Genomic DNA, 23,696 nt, shown 5'->3' on the forward strand with positions numbered 1-23,696 from the left:
TAGGTTGTAATAATACTGCACCTACCCCTATCTCAAAAGCAGCTGTCTGGACAATGAAGATTTTGGAATAATAAGAACTTACTTTGCAGGATGGGGAGCAGAGTACATGACCTTCTTCAGGTCATCACATGCCTTCTGACATCTAACTGTCCACTGGACTTTCTTAGGCATTCTTTTGACTGCGAGATCATTAAGGGGAGCCACTATGAATCCCTAGCCTTTAGCAAACCTCCTGTAGTACCCAATCAGGCCCAAGTAAGCTCTGACCCGAGTCTGGGTAGAGGGAGCAACCCCATCCATTATGGTCTGGATTTTGCTCTCCAGTGGTTGAACCTGGCCTTTACCTACGAAGTGGCTCAAATACACACTTTTGCTCTGCCCTATCTGGCCCTTTGTGACCTGGAAAGTGAGTCCTGCCTATTGCAGGGCCTCCAGAACATTCCTGAGGTAGACTAGGTGATCCTCCCAGATGGAGCTAAAAACAGCAATATCATCTGCATACGTTGCACTGTAGGCTTCCAGACCTGTTAGAACTTTGTTAACTAACCTCTCAAATGTGGCATGTGCATTCTTCAAGCCAAAAGGCAATACAATAAATTGAAAATGCCCTCTAGGGGTTGAAAATTCTGTCTTTGGTTTGGCATCCCCAAAGATTATGATTTGCCAGTAACCAGCAATCAGGTCAAATGTACTGAGATACTTGGCAGAGGCCAGAGTATCAATCAGTTCATCTGCCCTGGGAATTGGATGGGCTTCAGTCCTAGTGACTGCATTGAGACCTCAATAGTCTACACAGAACCTCATCTCTCTCTTACCATCTTGGGTAGTAGGCTTTGGCACAGGGACTATGGGACTAGCCCAAGGGCTATCTGAAGGTTCAATGACCCCTAACTCCAGCATCTTTTGGACTTCAGTCATGATGCAGTCTCTGACATGGTCAGGCTGTCTATAGATTTTACTCTTCACAGGCAGACTGCCACCTGTGTCCACGTCATGGGTATACCAGGTCGTTTGACTAAGAGTCAGAGACAACAAGTTGGGAAACTGATTGAGGACGTGCCTACAATAAGCTTGTTGCTGGTCAGTGAGGCGGCCTGCCACAAGGCTACTCCATCAACTGACCCATCAACATGGTCCTGAGTGAGGAGATCAGGGAGAGGGTCACTCTCTTCCTCCTGTCCCTCATCAGTTGCCATGAACAAGCTCATGTCAGCCCTGTCAATAAAAGGCTTTAGGGGGTTCACATGAAGAACTCTGTGAGGACCTCTTGCAGTGCCTGGGTCAACAAAGTAGGTGACCTCAACGCATATTAAGAAAGGGTGGTTGAGACTCTGGAATATTGCAATATGTGATTTATTCCCCTTTGATTGTGATATTATTCACAGGAATCCCTGTGCAGGGCTTGGACCAGGCCCAGAGTAGGACATCAGTGAGGTCTTTGTTAAACAGGAGAAATCCTGGCTGAAGCATCTCCATAAAGACATCCTTCTTGACAGCCACAATGGACAACTGAAGGTCAAGGCCCTCAAGCAGCCAGCACAATACCATAGCGAAAGAGGCTTCCTCCTCTGTAGCCACAGTAATAGGAGAAACCAATCCAGTTTCTGGAGAGGTGTCCAGTCCACTGGCAAACCGCTAGATCCTCATACCAGGTGGCCTCAGTGATATTTAGGGGTTGGGATTTATCAGTCTCCAGTGGCCCCTCCCAATCATCTCCAAATCCTAGCACAAAGGAATAGGGCGCAGGCACTGACCTGGGTGGTCTGCTTCCAGTTGGAGTCGGATGATGTCTGTGTCCGAGTCGGGGATGGGTATGAGGACTGCGTCGTTGGTGGGTACTGGCGGTGCCGGGGGTGTCAGCAATGAAGTCGGTGCTGGGAAAGGTCGAGGTGGCTCGACCGGCGTTGCTCGAGATCTATCAAAGGGCCCAACTGGCGCCAGGGGCGAACCCACCTGTGGAAGTCCAGTAGTGGCCCCTCCTGACCCATTGGGGCAAAATTCACGAAGTTGTGTAGGGGCTGCTTCAGCACCAGGAAACTTGGGGAGGCGCAGACACAGCCCAGGTGCAGGCTCAACCGTGGAGCCAGGACTCTAATACCGACGCTCCCCCGGCTCATCGGATAACTTCGACAGAAGAGGCAAATTCGAAGACTTCTTTGATTACATACTCTTATACCGTATATGGGACTTACCTGAACAATGATCGCTTGGAGTGACTCCGTGACCAATCCTGGGACAATCACTTCAACCAGGATCGAGACTGTGTTAGCGTTGAGCAGCAGGGAGCTTGAGGGACCTCTCCCTTAAGGCTTTGGGGTGCATGACACGACAATTGGCGCAGGTCTTGGCGTCATGGTCACACTTGAGGCACCAATGACAGATGAGGTGGGGGTCCGTCACCGACATTTTTCCTTGTGGACATCCCTGACATGCGAGAAAGCTAAGTCTCAAAAAATTAGTAGATAAAAAGTCGAGACAGAGTCAGTCAAAAAACACTGTAGGCAGCTCTTCTCCGGATCTGTGCTGACTGGCGCGCTAGGGTGGCACCAACATGCACCACGCACGTCACTTCTGGCTTGGACGATGCTCACGATGCCATGTGGTGCCAAACAAGGCCACCTACCGGCAGACAGGGGTACTGACCACAAAAAATATTCTGGGTCCATTCTGACAACTGGGGATTATTCTAAGGTGAGGAATCTTTGGTTATACCTTGTTAACCCCTTCGCTGAGGGGGTTATTCCCCCGCTGGGCTGGGGGGGCGGAGGGGGCGTGCACAGTGCCCGCATGCTCATGACGAGCTGAGCTCGTCATGAGCTACGGCGCTCCTGTGCTCATGACGAGCTCAGCTCGTCACAGGTGCATTGGCTCCGTGGAAAGTTCAGCACAGCGGGGGAATTCTCCCCGCACCTGAGCGTTCCACGGGCCATGACAAGCTCAGCTCGTCATGAGCACCGGAGCACCGTGGCTCATGACAAGCTCAGCTCGTCATGAGCATGCAAGAGGTTAAGTTTATTAAAAACAGAAAAGGAAAAATGGCACACCATTAAGTTTGGCTCTTAGTGGATGGCTTCCTGTTTCAAATGTACTCCAAAGAAGAGTTTTTATGACATTAGACTTTTGAAGAACTATATACACAGGATCCTTGGCACATACTTTTGGTTTAACAAACTTGATAAAAATAGTATTTAGCAAATCCAAGGATATATGGGGTTCTAACAAGTTGTGAACAAGAGTAGAAGCCACACCTAAGAGCACTGGAGCATACCTACAAACACTCTCCAATTTTACATTCCATCCACGATGTATCATTGCATCTTAATTTGTTATATTCTTACCTCTTTCTTGCCATCAAAACTTTGGCCTCTGCTTCCACCCATTCCAGGAAGTGCGATCCCCTGAACTCGGGCCGGCTGCATGAGTTTCAATTTCTCTTCTGGAAGTTCACTGTCTGGTGGAGGATCATATGTCTGCAATATAAATGCGTTTAGTAGTTGACACTGAGTGGTTACCACCAAGGCCGAACTAATAAATCAAAGCCGACCAGGCAAAAAAAAAGCTCAAACCAGCACCGCTCACTTCCTCACCCCCTCTATCTTTGCATCCATCCATCATTCTTTTTCTCCTTCTCGTTCACCCCTCTCCATTCTCCCTCTCTACTTCGGCTTTCTTTCATTCTCCTCCATCTATCTCTCTTACTGCCCTCTATCTCTTTCTCTGTGGACATAGAGAGAGTGAAAGAGATGCGAGCAGCACTCCTGCGCCTTCAAAACCCAGCCTCCAATGGCTCCAGCTCAATATCCTCCTTCCCAGTAGGTAGCTAATAAGCTAAATGACCATTTCGGCTGTGGTTGCCACACAAGGCTTTTTCCAAAGTAGCAGCTCAAAGTCCGAGACAACAAAGAGATGAAAGGAATTTCATGCACTGTCCCTGAGGTGGAGACAATGTTGGTGAGCATTCTCTTGAATGGGTACAGGCCAGATACTCAAAGCTTCTGAAGACCATTTCTTTGGAAATCATGCATATCAAATTGAAACAGGAATGATTTAAATGCTGGAGTTTTTCTGGGGGACTTGCCTCTTGGGTGAGGATTCCTAGAAGACACAATGTCTGGAAACCCTCAAAATATATATATATATATATATATATATATATAGATATATATATATATATATATATATATATTACCTACTGGCGATAGCCAGTAGGTATATATAGTTAGGATTTTTTTCCTATGGGATTTTTGAAAATTCTATGTCGAATAACTTTGGCGTTTAAGGACAGAATTGGCTGAAACTTTCAGGAAAATGGAACATTTTGTTTCTGAGCAGCCCCTGAAAATTTGGGGGGGGTTTCGTCAAGGGGGGGCCGAGAAAAAAGGGGGGTCCCAAAACGTGTTTTTCCCATGCAATTTTCCATAGGGGCGGTTGGCCTCACTTTTAGCCTGAACGGCTGAATGGATTTACACCAAACTTGGCAAAATTGTAGGGACTGGTCGCCCGATGTGCCTTTGCTATGTCTCAAGATATAGGCTCCAGTGGTTTTTACAAAAATTAACTTTGAAAAATATATATTGGGCTACATTGGGCTATATATATGTTGGAGCCCAAATGTAGCCCAATGTAGCCCAATGTAGCCCAAAGATGGCCACCAGAGACAGAAAAAACAAATGTAGCCCAAATATCAGCCAGATGTAGCCCAACTATAGCCCAATGACAGAATGTCCCAGAGTGTTCTAAAGAACAACTAGAGTGCTAACAGTCCTACTTATTACAAAGGTATGGCACACCTGAAGCCATCTTGATTGGAATAAAGTGGTAACTCTTAAAACATTTAATTTAAAAAGGAACAAAATGAGGGGGTTCATTTTGCCATAGAAAGTATGATTAGCGAATATATGACGAAATCCTGCATGTACTATTAGGCCGCAAATTAAAATAACGAAAACTTTTAGAACGAATATGCCTTTAGCATACACTAAACAACTAAACTACCCTAAACCCTAAAACACTACCCCCAGCATGACCCTACACTACACAAACAGTACAACACTACCCTAAACCCTAAAACACTACCCCCAGCATGACCCTACACTACGCAAACACTACAACACTACCCAAAACCCTAAAACACTACACCCCAGCATGACCCTACACTACGCAAACACTACAACACTACCCTAAACCCTAAAACCCTACCCCCAGCATGACCCTACACTACACAAACACTACAACACAACCCTAAACCCTAAAACACTACCCCCAGCATGACCCTACACTACGCAAACACTACAACACAACCCTAAACCCTAAAACACTACCCCCAGCATGACCCTACACTACGCAAACACTACAACACTACCGTAAACCCTAAAACACTACCCCCTGCATGACCCTACGCTACGCAAACACTACAACACTACCCAAAACCCTAAAACACTACACCCCAGCATGACCCTACACTACGCAAACACTACAACACTACCCTAAACCCTAAAACACTACTCCCAGCATGACCCTACACTACGCAAACACTACAACACTACCGTAAACCCTAAAACACTACCCCCAGCATGACCCTACACTACGCAAACACTACAACACTACCCAAAACCCTAAAACACTACCCCCAGCATGACCCTACACTACGCAAACACTACAACACTACCCAAAACCCTAAAACACTACCCCCAGCATGACCCTACACTACGCAAACACTACAACACTACCCTAAACCCTAAAATACTACACCCCAGCATGACCCTACACTACGCAAACACTACAACACTACCCAAAACCCTAAAACACTACCCCCAGCATGACACTACAACACTATCCTAAACCCTAAAACACTACGCCCAGCATGACCCTACACTACGCAAACACTACAACACTACCCTAAACCCTAAAACACTAGCCCCAGCATGACCCTACACTACGCAAACACTACAACACAACCCTAAACCCTAAAACACTACCCCCAGCATGACCCTACACTATGCAAACACTACAACACTACCCTAAACCCTAAAACACTACCCCCAGCATGAACCTACACTACGCAAACACTACAACACAACCCTAAACCCTAAAACACTACCCCCAGCATGACCCTACACTAAACAACCACCACAACTCTACACTACACTAACACAACACTACACTACACAACACTACACTACACTACACAATCACTAACCCACGAAAAAATTAACACAAACCCACTTACCTCTCTCATCATCGTGGTTTTCACAACGCAAATGCATTTACCATACATGCCTTTAAAACGTAATTCTTTGTAAAGGCATGCGCGATAAATGCACATGCGTTTTGAAACAATGCGGGATAATGGTATGCGAGGTCAATGACCTTGCGGGATAATGGTATGCGGACTGAAAGTCTGCGGGATAAAAAATGCGGGAAAATGGCTGCAAACCATGATTAGCAGCAGACTTCCCTGGTGAGCACTAGCTTTACTACAGTGATCTAATGAGCAACTAGAGTGCTAACATTCAGAATTTATGGCAAATGTGTGACACATCTGAATGCCTTCTTGGTAGAACCAAAGTAAACAAGCATTGAAAATGCAATAGATCTCGCCCTCGTTTAAGTTAAAGCCATTCTGTTTGTAATGAGGTGGCTTTTTAGCTTTGCTTTTATTAGTGTTTTTAAAACTTTCATGTAAATAACATGCATATGTATGCATATATGTATATGTATGCATGCATTTATATTTATATAGATATGCAGATTATATATGTTTATATATGTATATTACCTACTGGCGATAGCCAGTGGGTATATATAGTTAGGATTTTTTCTCTATGGGATTTCTGAAAATTCTATGTCTAATAACTTTGGCGTTTGTGGACGGAATTGGCTGAAATTTTCAGGAAAATTGCACATTTTGTTTCTGAGCAGCCCCTGAAAATTTTGGGGGGGGGGGTTCGTCAAGGGGGGCCGAGAAAAAAGGGGGGTCCCAAAACGCGTTTTTCCCATTCATTTTTCCATAGGGCGGTTGGACTCACTTTTAGCTCGAACGGCTGAATAGATTTACATGAAACTTGGCAAAATTGTAGATATGGTTTGCCCGACGTGCCTTTGCTATGTCTCAATATATGTGCTCCAGTGGATTTTGAGACATGAACGTTTAAAAAAATATATATATCTTTGACAGCGGTCTGGTTAGCGCCCCGGTTCGCGTACCTGACGCGTAACGGAACTTCGCGAAGCGAAGCTGATTGGCTCTCCGGTGTCTGTCAACATTCTAAACAGTCCGGAGCGGCCGCCATCTTGTCTCTCGGTACGATCGAGAGACAAGATGTGGTGCGATTTTACGCCGTAGAGGCGCGTCCCGGTACGCGAACCGGTACGCGAACCGGGCAGCTCACCGGGCAGCTCACCGGGCAGCTCACCGGGCAGCTAACCGGCAGCTAACCGGCAGCGTAGCTGTCAACATTGTAAACAGTCCGGAGCGGCCGCCATCTTGTCTCTCGGTAGGTTCGAGAGACAAGATGTGGTGAAAAAAGAAGGGGGAGATGAAGGAAAGGGGGCAAGGTAAACCCCTCCTGACCCCCTAGGATTGATGAGGGGGATATTAAAGTCCCCCGCGATTTTTCGCGGTAGAGGCGCTTCCCGGTACGCGAACCGGGCAGCTAACCGGCAGCGTAACGGGAGTCCGCCATCTTGTGTTTTTGGAGCGTCCGGTTCGCGTACCGGGTAGCGTCCCGGTAAGCGTAACAAGGGGAAAACCAAGAGAAACAGTAAAAAAAAAATTAAGGGAATAGATTTCCAGCAAACTTGGCAAAATTGTAGGGACTGTTTGTTTGATGTGCCTTTGCAATGCCTCAAGATATGTGCACGTGTGGATTTTGTCTAATTAAGGTTAAAAAATATATATATATATCTGTAAGCGTGCTCCGGCACGCTTACGTTATGGGTTTTGTTTGCGCTGCAGAGCCGATACGTCACGGTTATGCGACGCGCCATGAGGCGTCTCACGTGGCTACGTGATACGTCACGTAATAAAGAATATATTTTACAGCTATAGATATTAGCTTTTAAAAAACCAATGAAATTCACTGAAAAAACCATAGGTTATAGACCATATATAGTTAGGAATTTGCATTTACAAAACCTTGAAAATTCACTGAAAAACCATAGGTTAGAGACCATATATAGTTAGCTGGACATTTTATTGACATAAAACCAATGAAATTCCATATATAGTTAGTTGCACTAACTATATATCGCGCACCCGCAATCCACTGCTGATGATGTCACATATTACATCATTCATGACATGGTCAGTGACATCACTGATGACATCACTGATGACATCTCAAATGACATCACTGATGACATCACTGATGACATCTCAAATGACATCACTGATGACATCATGACACACCAATACCAGTTACTACATACGCACTCACTGATTCCTACGTCTACACACACATTCACTCATTCACCCATACAATCACTCATACATACAGTCACTCATTATTACAACACTATCATATGCACTCATACACCTATGCAGACACTCACACACTGCCACTCATCCATGGAGTTACTCACACACCTAGTCAGTCCTGTAAAGAATCAATCACACTTCCATTTCCTCATCTATACAGTTAAACACCGAACACCATACTTCAGTGACATCACTGATGACATCACTGATGACATCACTGATGACATCTCAAATGACATCACTGATGACATCTCAAATGACATCACTGATGACATCATGACACACCAATACCAGTTACTACATACGCACTCACTGATTCCTACGTCTACACACACATTCACTCATTCACCCATACAATCACTCATACATACAGTCACTCATTATTACAACACTATCATATGCACTCATACACCTAGTCAGTCCTGTGAAGAATCAATCACACTTCGATTTCCTCATCTATACAGTTAAACACAGAACACCATACTTTTCACACATATACTAACACATATTTACTCTCTTATACAATCACTGATACAAGTACACATTGATATGCACAGAGTCACACACCTCCCAGCCAGCCACACACACACTCAGTCTTCCATACATCCACTCATTCTTCAATATGTAAAACATATTTAAACTTTACAAAAACACACAGACACTAGATGATGTCATTTGAGATGTCATCAGTGATGTCATCAGTGATGTCATCAGTGATGTCATTTGAGATGTCATCAGTGATGTCATCAGTGATGTCACTGACCATGTCATGAATGATGTAATATGTGACATCATCAGCAGTGGATTGCGGGTGCGCGATATATAGTTAGTGCAACTAACTATATATGGAATTTCATTGGTTTTATGTCAATAAAATGTCCAGCTAACTATATATGGTCTCTAACCTATGGTTTTTCAGTGAATATATATATATATCCATCGAGTTTATATATATATATATATATATATATATATATATATATATATATATATATATATATATATATATATATATATATCCATCGAGTTTTTGGATGTGAAGGTTGACTCTATCCCATTGGGAGAATTCTTGAGAGCCAAGCGCAACTGCTCAGACGAGGCTAATTTCAAACACGAGACACTCATTATGAGTGAACGCTTCAAAGAAAGAGGCTACAGCCGGAAGTGTATATCCAATGCTCTCAAGAAAGTAAAAGAGAGGGAAAGATCCAGTCTACTCAAACCAAAGGAAAAGGGGAAGGAACGACAGTCACCTGTCGGTGCCATCAACAGATTCATAACCGATTACCACTCTGAAAACAGGGAAGTAAGAAAAGCTTTGAATAAATACTGGAATGTTCTTAAACTTGACAAAGACCTAGCACCCGTGATTGCAGAGCATCCACAAATGACCTTTCGAAGACCCAAATCTTTGAAGGATCTCATATGCTCCACTCTGATAACCAAAACAGTGCGACAGAGAAACCCTGTACAAGGTTTTTACATTTGTGGCAGATGTAAAGCCTGTCGCAACAGTAAAAATACCAAGGAAGTACAACTTTCTAAAGATACGGAGAGGTTCAAGATCATCAAACATGTTACATGTCTGACTGACCATGTAATATATGCCTTAAAATGTCCATGCCAGCTATACTACATTGGCAGTACAATACACCCCGCCAAGAAGAGAGTGCTTGAGCATATGCGAGCAATCACGAATGGGGATAAACAATACCCAATTGCTAGGCACTTACAATGCACCACAAAGGGAATGCTAACCTGCTTTCCTTTTGCGTCCTGGAAGCAGTTCCCCTCAGGGAAAGAGGGGGAGACAGAATCAAGGAAATGCGGAGACTTGAGTCAAGACTCATTATTAAATACAGAACAACCCAACCTGGGGGCCACAACTTACATGAAGAACTAAGTGTACATCTAGGTTAGTATCCCAGATTGTCTGTGTAGTTACCTGCCGCTTTTAAAGTTTTAAGTGTTGTTCGTATCACTGAACCGTTCACTTGCACCTTACAGTCACTTATTGTCTATTTTTTATGTTCACAGATACTGGTGGTGACCGCTTATGGGATTTTGTTCGGAGTGTTTATGAGCACCTGCACAAATGACAGAACTGAATGTCTGGACTGCCCTGGGACGGCAGTGCTTTGATTTAATTTTTGCCCACTTGGGGGGTATCCATTGTGTATTCAACCTTTGCGCCTGTGTGGAAAGGGAATCATGGACAATTCAGAACTACACGTCTGACTCGAGGCGACATTGTTGATGAAATCTAGGCCCACTTGGGCACTATCCAATTTAATTGTGGTTAAAGAATTGATTTCATTGAAATGCCACATGTGGCACTGCTGAATTTTAAAGTGCCATGCCCTGTGCCCGTCCGCTACATACCCCTTGTAATGTTGGGCACTTAACAGACTTGCAAATTGTAGTGTATTTGTCCTTTTGGTCCATTGGGCGCACTAATATAATTGATTGACACGTAACATCGCAACATTTAACTCCCAGTGGCTTAGCTGAGCCCAAGAGGATTGTTTACAATTATTTCACTAACGCATTATGAGAACAACAATATGGTTTGAAAATGTTCTGTTAAATGTATTTTAAATGTTTACATATGACTCGAACTCAGCCCGCAGGTAGACCACTAAGTCTGTTTTCCATTATGTTGGTATGACGTAATACCACGTGACTGTATATATTACTTACTTTGATGTTGGTTCGGTCTCGTGAGAAAGCAGGTCAATCCTGCGAAACGCGCCGAGAGAGCCGTTGAAAATAAACACGCTTTTGCACCTCAAAGTGGCCCGGATTCCTTTTCTTCACTGGGAAAGTGTTCGGTTGTATATATATATATTTTTGCTGCCTCTTTCCGCCAAGTCGCGCACTCTAGCATGGGTGCATTGTTGCGAGGGGCGAACCTCGCTAGTATTGCTGCTCCTTTTCCTCTGAATTTCCCAAAGAAAACAAGCACTCGCGGGAGGAGGGTCCAACAGAGTTTTTATTTCTGACCCTCTGAGCACCAAAGGGTCAGAAATAAAAACTCTGTTGGACCCTCCTCCCGCGAGTTCTTGTTTTCTTTGGGAAATTCAGAGGAAAAGGAGCAGCAATATATATATATATATATATATATATATATATATATATATATATATATATATATATATATATATATATATATATATATATATATATATATATATATATATATATATATATATATATATATATATATATACATACATATATATACATATATATATACACATATATACACACATATATATATATATATATATATATATATATAGATACGAGCTATCGTTATTCACAATATAGCTCGTAGAAATATACATATATATATATATATATATATATATATATATATATATATATATATATATATATATATATATATATATATATATATATATATATATATAGCTTGTATCTAGTAGCCAGACATTTTAAGCAAAAATACAACAATGTTTGAAATATTTTGTTATAACAGCTATTTCCAAACCTCGCAGAGGAGGTGTTGAGAAGGATGGAATCTAGAATGATACTTGAATTGGAAAGAAAATTCCAGAATGGTTTAAACAATATGGAAGACTTATATCACTTCCTATAATGAATAAAACTAGGGCCATACTGAATTTAGATACTGGACATTTTTTGAGGTAAGATTGGCATTCCATCTAAGGGAGTTAGGCCTCCATGCAGCATGATTGTTTTTAAATATACATTCCATTCTCATTTTTCCACGCAGGTTTCACCTGATTTAGCACTAGTACTTTATTTATCAATATTTGTTAGGTGGAATATTTAATTCTGGTCAAGTCATATTTAATATTATATCCTAGCGACTGTAGCGTGATATTAGAAGGATACACCATTCAACATGAAGATATCAGATATACAGAAAGCGTTGGTGCTCTAGCGTCAGTCAGGTTATTCCTGTAAAACATATGATTTTAGGAAGGTTTAGGAGCTAGTTATTTTTTATTTCGACTAATTTATCTGTACAAATGAATTGCAATGTTTGCACATGTGATAATATTTACATAAAGTTGTGGTATTTGCACTTAATTATTATCAAGCATTTATGCAGCAAATGAATTTGAGATATGATCTTCTGATATCGATGGCAATGTTTGCATATGGGTCAAAGTTTACAAAAAATGCAATATTTGCACTCAGTTACTGATATTGATTGCTATGTTTGCACACAAGTCAATGTTTACAGAGAATTGCGGTTTTTGCCCTTTTTTATTAAAAGCATTTTTGCAGCAAATGAATTTGGCAAACGCTTTCCTGAATACGACTTTACTACAGATTAGACAATTTTGTGAAGAGATGATTGAATTGTACTGTGGTGTATGTTTACATATTATTTCGAGATATTTGCACATGACCCAGTATGTGAGCAAAATTTATGATATCAAGTTTTATTTATTATTGAAAAACAGACTGACCTGATTCTTTCACATTGAAATATGTATAGTATTTTGTCTATGTCATTTTATCACGTGGTGAGCACACAGCATATTTTAAAAACACGACGGGCTTTATCTGGCTATCTGTGAGCAAGGACATTCTTGTCCGCAACGCGTTAGATTGTAGCTCTTAAATAAATAACAACAGTACCTATACCTGGAGGATTCGTGTTGTCTCTGTTCGCCTCATAGTCGGTGGAAGTGGTGAGACTGTTTGTTTTTTGTATAGGACACTGAGGAAGGACTGTTGTCTGAAACGCGTCTGTCATCTTTGCCGTAGGCTGTGAATAAAATCTGTTGCCGTACCCATATATATATATATATATATATCTCCAATGTTGCTTGCTTCAGCCACCAACTCCAGCCGGGTTAGAAAAGAAAACGAGGCAGACCCATCTCGGTGCAGTTTTAGTTTATTTTCACCAGTCTTCACGACGCGTTTCGGCAGATCCCTACCTTGATCACATGACAACACGTCAGTGAAGCACATTTCCTTTTAAAGTGCAAGTGCCCATTAATAAAAATAGAAGAGTTATTTACACATTTATCGGAGTCTCTCTTTTTTTCTCTGTCATTCTAACAACTCCTTTCCAGCTTTGTAATTATATGTAAAATACATTGTGCAATCCTAATGTTAAATAGTTATTTACAACAATAAAAACATTTCATACTTTGGAAGCAATAAATAATACATGTGAAATACATTTTTCTATTTTTGCAATGATTTGTATAAATACATACATTTAAAATAGTGCCTTATATGTATGGATGTATTTACACCCTTATTGCCCGATCATACATTCTCACTTATCGATTGCAACTACTGTGTTATAATTTTGTTCACATGTGTTAAATTCTCTTCTAAACCTTTTAGTATTGTGCTTCCCCCCAGGAACGACCCATGAATCGCCTTCTCAGTGTATTACACCTAAAAGTGCTTACGAGTGCTATAAATAATAAAGTGCAAGTGTGACTAAATTATATTTTGATATTGCCATTGTGCGGTTGCATATTTTTTCCCTTTCTTTTCATATTAAATTTTATATCTGTCTGCAGTTTTCACTCCAATAGGAATACAGGACAAATGGACAAAGACTTCACTAGGTTCAAGTTATAAAACATGATTCCCACAATTAGTTTAAAAAACACCTTAGTTAAAAAATGCTTAAAAAACCAATTTCATGTTTAAACAGTAAAAATTCCAGTCCATTTAAAATTGTAAAACTTAATGTTAGATCATATAAATATACAATTTTTTTTTAACAATTAATATTCCCAACATGTTAAAATTATATTTAACCAATTTCATAGATTTTCATATTTTGCAGATCCACCTTATATAACGAGTTTCTGTATGTCTCACATTCAATTATTCATTTTTGTATTCGGACAATTTCTTGTGCATGTAGGCTAATACAATGATTACGTAGTATGTTATCTCTTTTGGGTTATTTCATTAGACCATATACTGCCCTCTAATCCAGGTATGTGTATAAGTCTTCCCCCATATTCAACCCATTGGGTTGCTTGCTATCTAATAGCAGTATGTAATGGGTCTCAAGGCGACGTAATACACCTTCCCTGTTACCTCCCCTTCTTTGAATCGGGACACTATCTATTAAGTAATACTTTAGATCTTTGGATTTTCCACCATGATGTTCTTTGAAGTGGCGGGCCAACGTTCTAACTATGGTCGCTATTAGTTATTGCCCTGATATGTTGCAGTATTCTTTGATATCCAGGCAACTTTGTGCTTCCCACATATCCTAGATTGCAGCTACACTCTAAAATGTACACTACGTATTCACTTCTACATGTTAGATGCTGTTTGATCATCTGGGGTTTTGGGCTGAAGGCAGTTACATACGATGTTCTATTTGTTCCAAATGTACAAGCCTTGCAGCTAATACATTGGAAAAACCCTTTCCTTGCACTAAGCCAGTCTGTAGTGTTTTTACATTCTGGACTGCTAGTGACTAGAATATCCGCCATCGATGTTGACTTTCTGAATGTTATGGCGGGATACTCAGATAAGGAATTGCCAATGATGGGATCATCTTTTACAATGTGCCAATTGTTCTTGATTATTTGGCGCAACAATTTATGCTATATATATATGTATATACATATATATACTGGCGAGCTACCATATCGCTGGTGGTGGTAGAAAAGCAGAGCCACCGCCAGTGCTGGAAATATCCAAAAGTCCTCCCCAAACTTCATTACAAGAAAGTGAACTGGTACTCGAAGGCAGGGGCATTAGACCTGTTCGAGTCAGGTCACCCCGGGCACTGGAACACCAGAGAGACGCATCAGTCGAAAGTGTGCCATATTGGTGCTTTATTTAAACCTGAACAACCGTAGACATAAACAGTGCACTTTTCTAAGCAGCAAAATAATTACCTTGTCGGACACACAAAGAACAATTCAGCAATAAAGCATTTGATAATTGTTATGGCTTCCCAGTGTCAGAAGCAATAAAATTTAAACTCTATGCGAGTTCTCATGAAAATAACTTCCAGCCAGTGCCTCTGAGCGCTGTTTTTGTGATTAAAAAAGCTCATTATGTTCCGCAGTTCCTTCGTGCATCTTAGTGGAATACAGTTCAAGTCCTCAGCTGTAGTAAAGGCATTCAAAACTTTAGAAAATAAACCAAATGACACACACTAAACCCATTTAAAACAGTACGAATCTGAACAATGCCACCTTTTAGATTCATTCAGAAACTCCTGTCATGCAAGTAATGTCTCTGATCTCCAAGGGACATCCTGCTCTCATAATCTGAATAAGATGTCAATTTCTGCATTCAGTATTTCATAAAATACATTCCACAAACAATTTGCTCACAAAGGTGGCAGCATGATATTCAACCTAAATTCATGTGTTCGGTGGGAGAAACTGGCTTGGCATATGGTACACATTTATGTAAGTGGGCACCCTGCACTAATCCAGACAACCCTTATGGTGATTGTAGTGGTCCTAGACAACCTTAGACAGCTCTCTAAGTGGTAGCCTTCAGGCGTAGTCCAGAAGGAGTGTAAAGAAGCTTGTTTTACCAGAATGTAATCTTATAGGTATAGATTAAGTGAAAAAAGAACCACATATTTATAAAAATATGTATTTACTATAAGACACTCACTAACACATACAAATATATCCTACCCAGAAATATACACTGTGCACATTATACTTTGCAGAGAAGACAGGTAAGTAGCACGAATACATAGTGGTCGCCAGGAGGAGACCAAACCGAATACTAAAATAGTGGAATGCAGACCACGACTCAAGTCAAGACAATACCCAGAAGACGTAGAAGTGCTGGGGACTAAAGGAACCACCCGAGGTAAGTACCCAGGAACACCACGGAGGCCGTGTACAGAGTGGGAACACAATTGTTCATTCAAGTCAATTGGCAAGTCGCAGTTGCAATTTTAAAGAAGAAGAACCCTCCCCAGTGGACCTTGAAGAAACCCAGTGGAAGATGGAAGGTTGGAGAGCCACCCCACCCGTGGATACCCTAGGAACCAAGATACCTACACCAGGAAAGCCGGGTGCACAGGTATGAAGTGTAGTCAGAAACCGCAGTCAAACTCAATGGAGGACTTCAGGACGATGCCGCTGCTAGGAAAGGTGAAAGTGTTCAGTGGAACCCAAAGGTGGATTCAGGATAAGAAGTACCTGCAAGCAGAAGGGACAGAGTCTATGCCACTCAGGAGAGACCAGGAGGCACAGAAGACTAATGCCGACCGATGTTGGGTGTTGCACGAGAGCTGATGGTGACCTTGTAGCTGCAGGTGTGCGGGCCAGGCGATGCTGTGGCAGACCAGGAGCCGTTCACAAGCTTTCCCATGTCAGAAGTCGAGAGCTGAGGGGTTAGTGTCCGTTTGAGCACCAACAAGCCTTGGCAAATGCAACCTGCGTGAAAAGCGAAAAAGGGTGCAATGTCGAGACCAGCAAGGTTCTGGTGACTCGCCAAAAGCAGAAGAGTAAGAGCAGACCCCAAGCAATCAGGGGAGCTTCCAGAAATCAAAGAAGACCCTCAAGAGGACCCAAAGGCTGGAGGCACTGGAGTCGCAAGGGGACCTCGAGCAGCCCATCAAAGATGCAAGCCCACGGTGCAAGCAATGCAGTGAGGGCAAAGATCTTGGTCACAGGAGACTCGTGAGATTGGGGCTACTTGGAGCCCGAAGATCTTGGAGGAAGGAACTCAACAAGCCTTTGTAACTGCAAGTCAACGCGGTACACAGGGATTCGATTCCTGCGGCTACAATGAGGGATACTGGCCTCAAACTTGATGAGAGGACAGGGCAGGCCTCAATAAATATGAAGAACTACCATCTGTGTTGCTGAGCCTTTCGGAGTCTGTGAGAGCCTGGGATCAGCACACCAGCCAGCTTCGTCAGCACACCGGTCAGCTCTGCTGCGGTGCCTGCAGAAGCAGGGAAGTGACTCCTTCACTTCATGGGAGATTCCTTCAGGTATCTTGGATGTCCACAGACCTTGTAGGGTTCCTCCTGTATGTAGCATAGGCACAGACGCTGCAGGGTTAAGACTGATTTGAATATAGGTGGGTCTGAACTGGGGTGGCAAAGTGAGCTAAAGAATGATGATGGATTCTACCCAGATCTGTAACTAGGGGGGGTGAGTGTCTGGAAAGTTGTAGCACTCTCTCCATCACCTCATTGTGTTTGCTCCCTTTCTTTCAAAGCCTTCGGATTAATCTGACAACATGAAGAACAGGCTTCAAAGTCATAGTCCAATGAGAAACACCAGAGACAGTCTTCATACGGATCAGTGGTGGATATCTGACCCTAGCATTCCCTACACTGTTTAAAGCCCGACTTTCTCGGTCGCGACATCTTCACACCTACAGAATAGAAGAAATCTCCCAGAAAAAGAGAGCCTGGAAAAAAACTGTTACGTGTTGACGGCGCAGAAAAATGGAACTGACATCAGCACACCGACAAGGTCTTCTTATGGCTCCAATGACATCACATGGAGTCACATGCCGAGCTGTGGATTTGTGACGTTCTGATCGTCGAGGGCGAGCTATGGAGAAAAGTTTCTGTGGAATGCTGCGCATGGGAAAGTTGAGGAATCCACAGGCAGATGTATCCATAAGAAATATATATATATATATATATATATACATATATATACATATATACATATATATATATATATATATATATATATATATATACATATATATATATATATATATATATATATATATATATTCACTGAATAACCATAGGTTTCAGGCACGTTATAGTTAGAAATTAGCATTTAAAAAACCTTAGAAATTCACTGAAAAATCCATAGGTTTTAGGGAAAGTTATAGTTAGTTGGACATTTCACTTGTGAAAAAACCAGAGAAACTCCCCCGTTATAGTTAGTTCAGCTAACTATAACTCGCGCCCCCGCAATGCACTGCTGATGACGTCACATATTACATCACTCATGACATGGTCATGCTAATTTCTAACTATAACGTGCCTGAAACTCATGGATTTTTCAGTGAATTTCAAAGGTTTTTTAAATGCTAGTTTCTAACTATGCCTACTGAGGTAGGACATGTGAAGAAAGAGGACAAAATACACAGAAAGAAGCAAAAGAAATGCAGAAAGAAGCTCACAAAGACGAAGAAAACTGCAGGAAGAAGCAAGACATGTGCAGAAAGAACCAACAGAGGAGCATAAAGAGGCCTTGTTGCAAAATTATCCTGTGCCCACAACTTTTTCAGACGGGTACTGGTGGTAACTGAGTCTGACTAACAAGGCCTAGAGCCAGTGCTATGCTAAAAGACACTTATAATACAGTGAAAACACTTTCATACACTAGGGAACACTATGCATTGGGGTACCCCTGTGATTAGCATGACCTCCCCTGTAAGGCCCTAGTACATAATAGGGCAGGGCGATTAAACTACCTCTAAGTCAGAGGTGCAGAAATATGCTACTTTAAATAGTATTCGCGTTTGTAGAGTGGTGGAGAAAGGGTGCTGGGCGTCTAACCAACGCTCAGGAATTCCGCTGCGTAGGACTTAAAGGAGGTACCAGGAGGGATTCTTGGCCCCCAAACTCCCTCAGGACAAAATTGGACTTCATCCCCCATCCCGTAGTCTGCCATGAGGCTCGTTTGCAGAGTGGTAGAGAAAGGGGGCTATGGCCTCCGAAGACGTCTTAGCAATCCCACTGTGTGGGACTTACTGGAGGTAACAAGAGGGGTAGTTGGCCCCCAAGGACATCCTTGAGGGCCAACTTCCCAAACTATTACCTCCAGTCAGTCCCACAAAGCAGCACTGGTAAGTACTCGTACCAGGCCACGCCCATTTTGCCCACCACTCTACAAAAGCGCTCCCTTGTGCGCCCTTGGATGGGGATGGAAGTCCCCTTCACTGCTGAGGGTCTTTTAGGGGGCAACTAAGCTACCTTTTTCCTACAGTAAGCCCCACGCAGTGGGATTAATGATAGGTAGACAAAGGCCATGCCCACTTTCTCCACCACTATTCAAACGCGCCAGGGGGGGCAAGGGCCATATGTACCATTCCAAACTGCGATTGCAAACGCCAAAATTTGCTGAATTTTGGCGTTTGTGATCGCGGTTAGGCTTAATGGTATGTATGAAAGCAAAACTGCCTCACAAAATAAGGAATCGCAAAATTTGCGATTCCTTATTTTGCGATTGCATTTAAGGAATCGCAAATTGCTATTCCTTAATGCAATGTCCAACGAGCCCACCAGGTACCTCCAGTAAGCGCATCAAGTGCTCCAGGAGGGGGCTGCGCGCCCCCCTCCCACTATTGCACAGCCAAGGGGAGATGGTGGTCCCGGGGCTCCGTTTCAGACACCCAAATTTGAATATTAGTGTCCCGGGGAGGTGGCGGGCCCAGGGCGTGTGGGGGAGGCTCAAACCTCCCCCCCATACAGAAGTATGTTTAAAAAAATAAATGCCCCGAGGGGTGGCGACCCTGAGGAAGGGGGGCCGTGTGCCCAAGCGATTATAATTAATAAAAGGCCCGGGGGCAAAAATTTATGAATAGCCCCGGTGTGGCGGTCCCCGGGGCTGCGGGGGCCTCCTTGGGCCCCCGTGATTACATTATTGAATGCCCCCAGGTCTTTGCCCACCCAGGGGCTAAATAATAACCAAGCGCGGGAGCCTGAGCTTCGGGTTTTTTTCCGGCCGAAATTCGGGTTGGGTGCGCCAATCTCGCCGATTTTTTGGCCCTGGGGTCCTTGTGAGACCCCCTGAGCAGGCCTAGGTGGTCAGGGTGTTTCTACCCTGCCCCTTTTTCTTTTCTTTACCTTTCTTTTCATGTTTTCTTGTGCCTCGGTTACCGAGGCACAAGATGGCTGCCAACATTTCCTGGTTTGGAGTGTTGACAGCCCATTAGAATAAAGCTTGTGGTCGGGAGGGTCCACCGCGCCTCTATATATCGAAACTGGTATTTTTTGATTTTCTCAGCAACTACTGAACGGATTTACACTATTTAAAAACAAGCATTTGCAATGCAATAGGTCTCGCATTTACACAAGTTTGAGCTCTTGGCATTATAAATGACAATGCATTTTATTTATGTTTTGATTTTTAAAACATAAATAAAAGGCATAGTCATTTACAATGCCAATAGCTTAACCTCATGTAAATGCGAGACCTAGTGCATTGCAAATGCTTGTTTATCAAAAGGCGGGGGGGTTTGAAAAGAGACAGCAGGGGCAGGCACCTGTCAGGTTCAATGACTATGTTACGCACCAGCTCGTCTTCCAGAGGCATTGGTCTGGTAGGATACAGTTCCCGGATTCTGGCTGCTTGTGCTTATAAAGCATCGGCCTGTCTCTGGGAAGGCTCCTGATAAACCCAGGCCTCTCGGTTTCACACTGTGGGCCTGCAGAGCTCTGGATGGACGGGCAGGCGAGCCTCGGGGGAGGCCTGTGAGCCTTGGATTGGCTCTGTATTCCAGAGAAGACAGTGTGAGTCTAATGTGGAGGAACGGATCAGCTCTCCCTGGAGGGAGCTTTGCTTACATAGCAAATGAGATGTGATATCTTTATCTAAACGGCAGCAGGATGGTATGCCAATCTGAGAGGAGGAGGGGAAGAGGGGAGACGGTAGGGGGAAAAGATAAATGGTGTGAAAAGGACAAGGAGGGACATAAAGGGAAAGACAGAAATGGGGACCAACTGGCAAGAAAATGGGAGGAGAGCGATGGGGGGAAATGTTAGAGGTGGTAAGGAATGAGCAAAGTTCCGTGGCAGAGAGGCAAGAATGTAGGTAGGTGCAAATATTGATGGGGGGATAGGGAGAGATGTAAGGAAGGCAAATGAGAGAGTGAATGGATAGAAATGGGCAAAAAGACAGATAAAACTCCCCCTCTCACCATCACTCTGTCCGGGTGGGGATACAGCGCCCCTTGTCTGGTCTGCCATTCTTTTCCATCTAAGGCGCCTCGTCGCCAACGCGAGTGGTTTGAGGTTCAACTCGGGTGGCTTCAAGACCTAAACAAATCACTGAATAAAACAAGCCCTTATGACGTAGCACGTAAGGACTGAGTGCGCCCGCTGTAAGGCGTGCCTTGCTCTGCGTGTGGTGCATGCGTGGTATAGCAGACACACTACCACCGCCATGTACGGGCACTTGAACCCGCAGCGCTCCCCGTACTGGGATTTTAACAGCATTGTCCAGATCTGCAGCACCAATGTACAGAGGATCAGTGGCAACAGTGAGTATGATGGCACAAAAGTACTATAACAGAGGGCTCTTAGCTTTTATTCTGAGGTCACCCACCCTTCAAAGAACAAGACGGAGCGCCCTGCGCTTGGTGGGCACGTGCCCATTAAAAAAAGAAAGTGAAAATAACACGAAGCTTCCGAGGACGGAAGGGGGACAGGAGATGTGCACACCGCATGTCTGTACGTGCGTGTTTACGGGCACATTCGCAACCTCCAGTCGACCCTGCGCGTGCCCATCTCCTGTCTCCCTTCCGAAGCAAGTCAGTAACAATAGATCTCGCAGGTTACTGCGCTACGCGCTGCGTCACCAGGCGAGACCTAAAAAGGGAGCTTTCTGAACCAAGCACTACCTTTTTGCCAAATTTGGAGTAATTCCGTTCAGCAGTTCGAGCTGTAGTCATGTCTAAAGTTTCCTATGGGAAAATCATTTTACAACCTCTTTTTTTTAATTTCTCAGAAACTACTGAATGGATTTACACCATTTAACAAAAAGAGTCCTTTCTGAAACAAGGGCTACCTTTTTGCCAAATTTGGTATAATTCCATTCAGCAGTTCGGGCTGTAGCCGTGTCTAAAGTTTCCTATAGAAAATACAATAAAGAAACATGTTTTGGGACCCTCCTTTTTTCTCGGCCCCCGCTAACTGAATCACCCCGAAACTTTAAGGATAGGAGCTGACCGGAGTACCCCACGATTTTTGAGAATTTCGCAAAGATTAGTCATCTGGTGCCAAAATTATTGGGGAAACAAAAAACGCTTTTCCTATGGAAACCAGGTCCTAACTATAACTACCTACTGGCGACCGCCAGTAGACAATATATACATTTAAATATATATATAAATATATATAAATATATATATATTTCACTCCACTTCTTCCACTCTTGCAAAAGAATACATCGCACTCTGTGTTTCAGGCAATACAAATTTATTCCCGTATTAACACAGCAAACAGGACGCGTTTCGGCATCGCGCCATTTTCCAACTGATATTTGCACGCCATGTTTCCTTACTTTTAAATAAAGTTTCACATAGGTTCAAGAAATTACGTCATTCCCTCCTCATTTATTAACATAAAACATGTACTTAGATTCATTTGTATTCAGAGCTGCCATCTTAGCATGTACTATATTTACATATATTTAAACAAAAAAACCTTAACAATGTTGGATACTCAGATGTTCGTAAACAGACATTAAGCCCTGGATGGGCATTTGTGTGAAGTATTATTATATGGTGAACAACACTTACAAAGCAACTTTTACATCGCAGAGCCTTTACAACGCAACCATTACAACGCAAACTATTACAACGCATTGCTCTGGGGAGCGCTCTAGGATAGGGAATAGGTTAATTTACTATCCAATAACCTTCCCTAGTGTCCACGGGGACTGGAGTTGGAATAGTAAATTAAAGTATTCACTATCCAGCGCCCCAAAGCACTATGCGTTGTAATGACTGCGTTGTAATAATTGCGTTGTAAAGGCATGCGATGTAAATGCATGTGTTGTAACGTCATACATCCTTATTATACACACATTCATGAAAATTAATGTCAACAATTAACATAAGTATCAAATCAATTTGATTATGTGTACATTCAAATTAGTAAAATTAAATATGAATATATACATATATACAGTTTGTCCTGGATTTTCCAATAATACCCAGTCTGTACTGCATCATAACGACGGAGCAGCGTTAAGGGGAAGGCAGCCTACCGGGTCTTGCAGAAACCGTTGCCGCATTGAGCTGGAAGACAACCCCCAATACCACGCAAAGGCTCATGAGTTCATCTAGCCTTAGCTTATAAGTCTTGTTCTATTAACGTCAATTGGGTGCAACAGACTACTATACTGAAACACTATTAGGAACATTACACCTATTGTTGATTTTAAATATTTTTTGTAGAGTTCACTTTCACACCTACACCACATGTGAGTAAGGTGAGGAGAGTTGTGCATATCCTCGTCCTGAAGAAGGAGTTTTTACACTCCGA

At 42.8% G+C, this 23,696-nt stretch overlaps 1 protein-coding gene across 1 annotated transcript in view; it reads right to left on the reverse strand.

The window, feature by feature from the left end:
- CARMIL3 (capping protein regulator and myosin 1 linker 3) overlaps window positions 1–23,696 on the reverse strand; it is a 1,161,278-nt gene that overhangs the window by 164,503 nt on the left and 973,079 nt on the right. The window contains exon 34 of the mRNA XM_086923677.1: window positions 3,339–3,470. Coding sequence (XP_086779803.1) covers window positions 3,339–3,470 — 132 coding nt within the window. The remainder of the gene's footprint in view (window positions 1–3,338; window positions 3,471–23,696) is intronic.

The sequence above is a fragment of the Lissotriton vulgaris genome, chromosome 5 (genome assembly GCF_964263255.1).
Source record: "Lissotriton vulgaris chromosome 5, aLisVul1.2, whole genome shotgun sequence".
NCBI classification, from domain to species: domain Eukaryota; kingdom Metazoa; phylum Chordata; class Amphibia; order Caudata; family Salamandridae; genus Lissotriton; species Lissotriton vulgaris.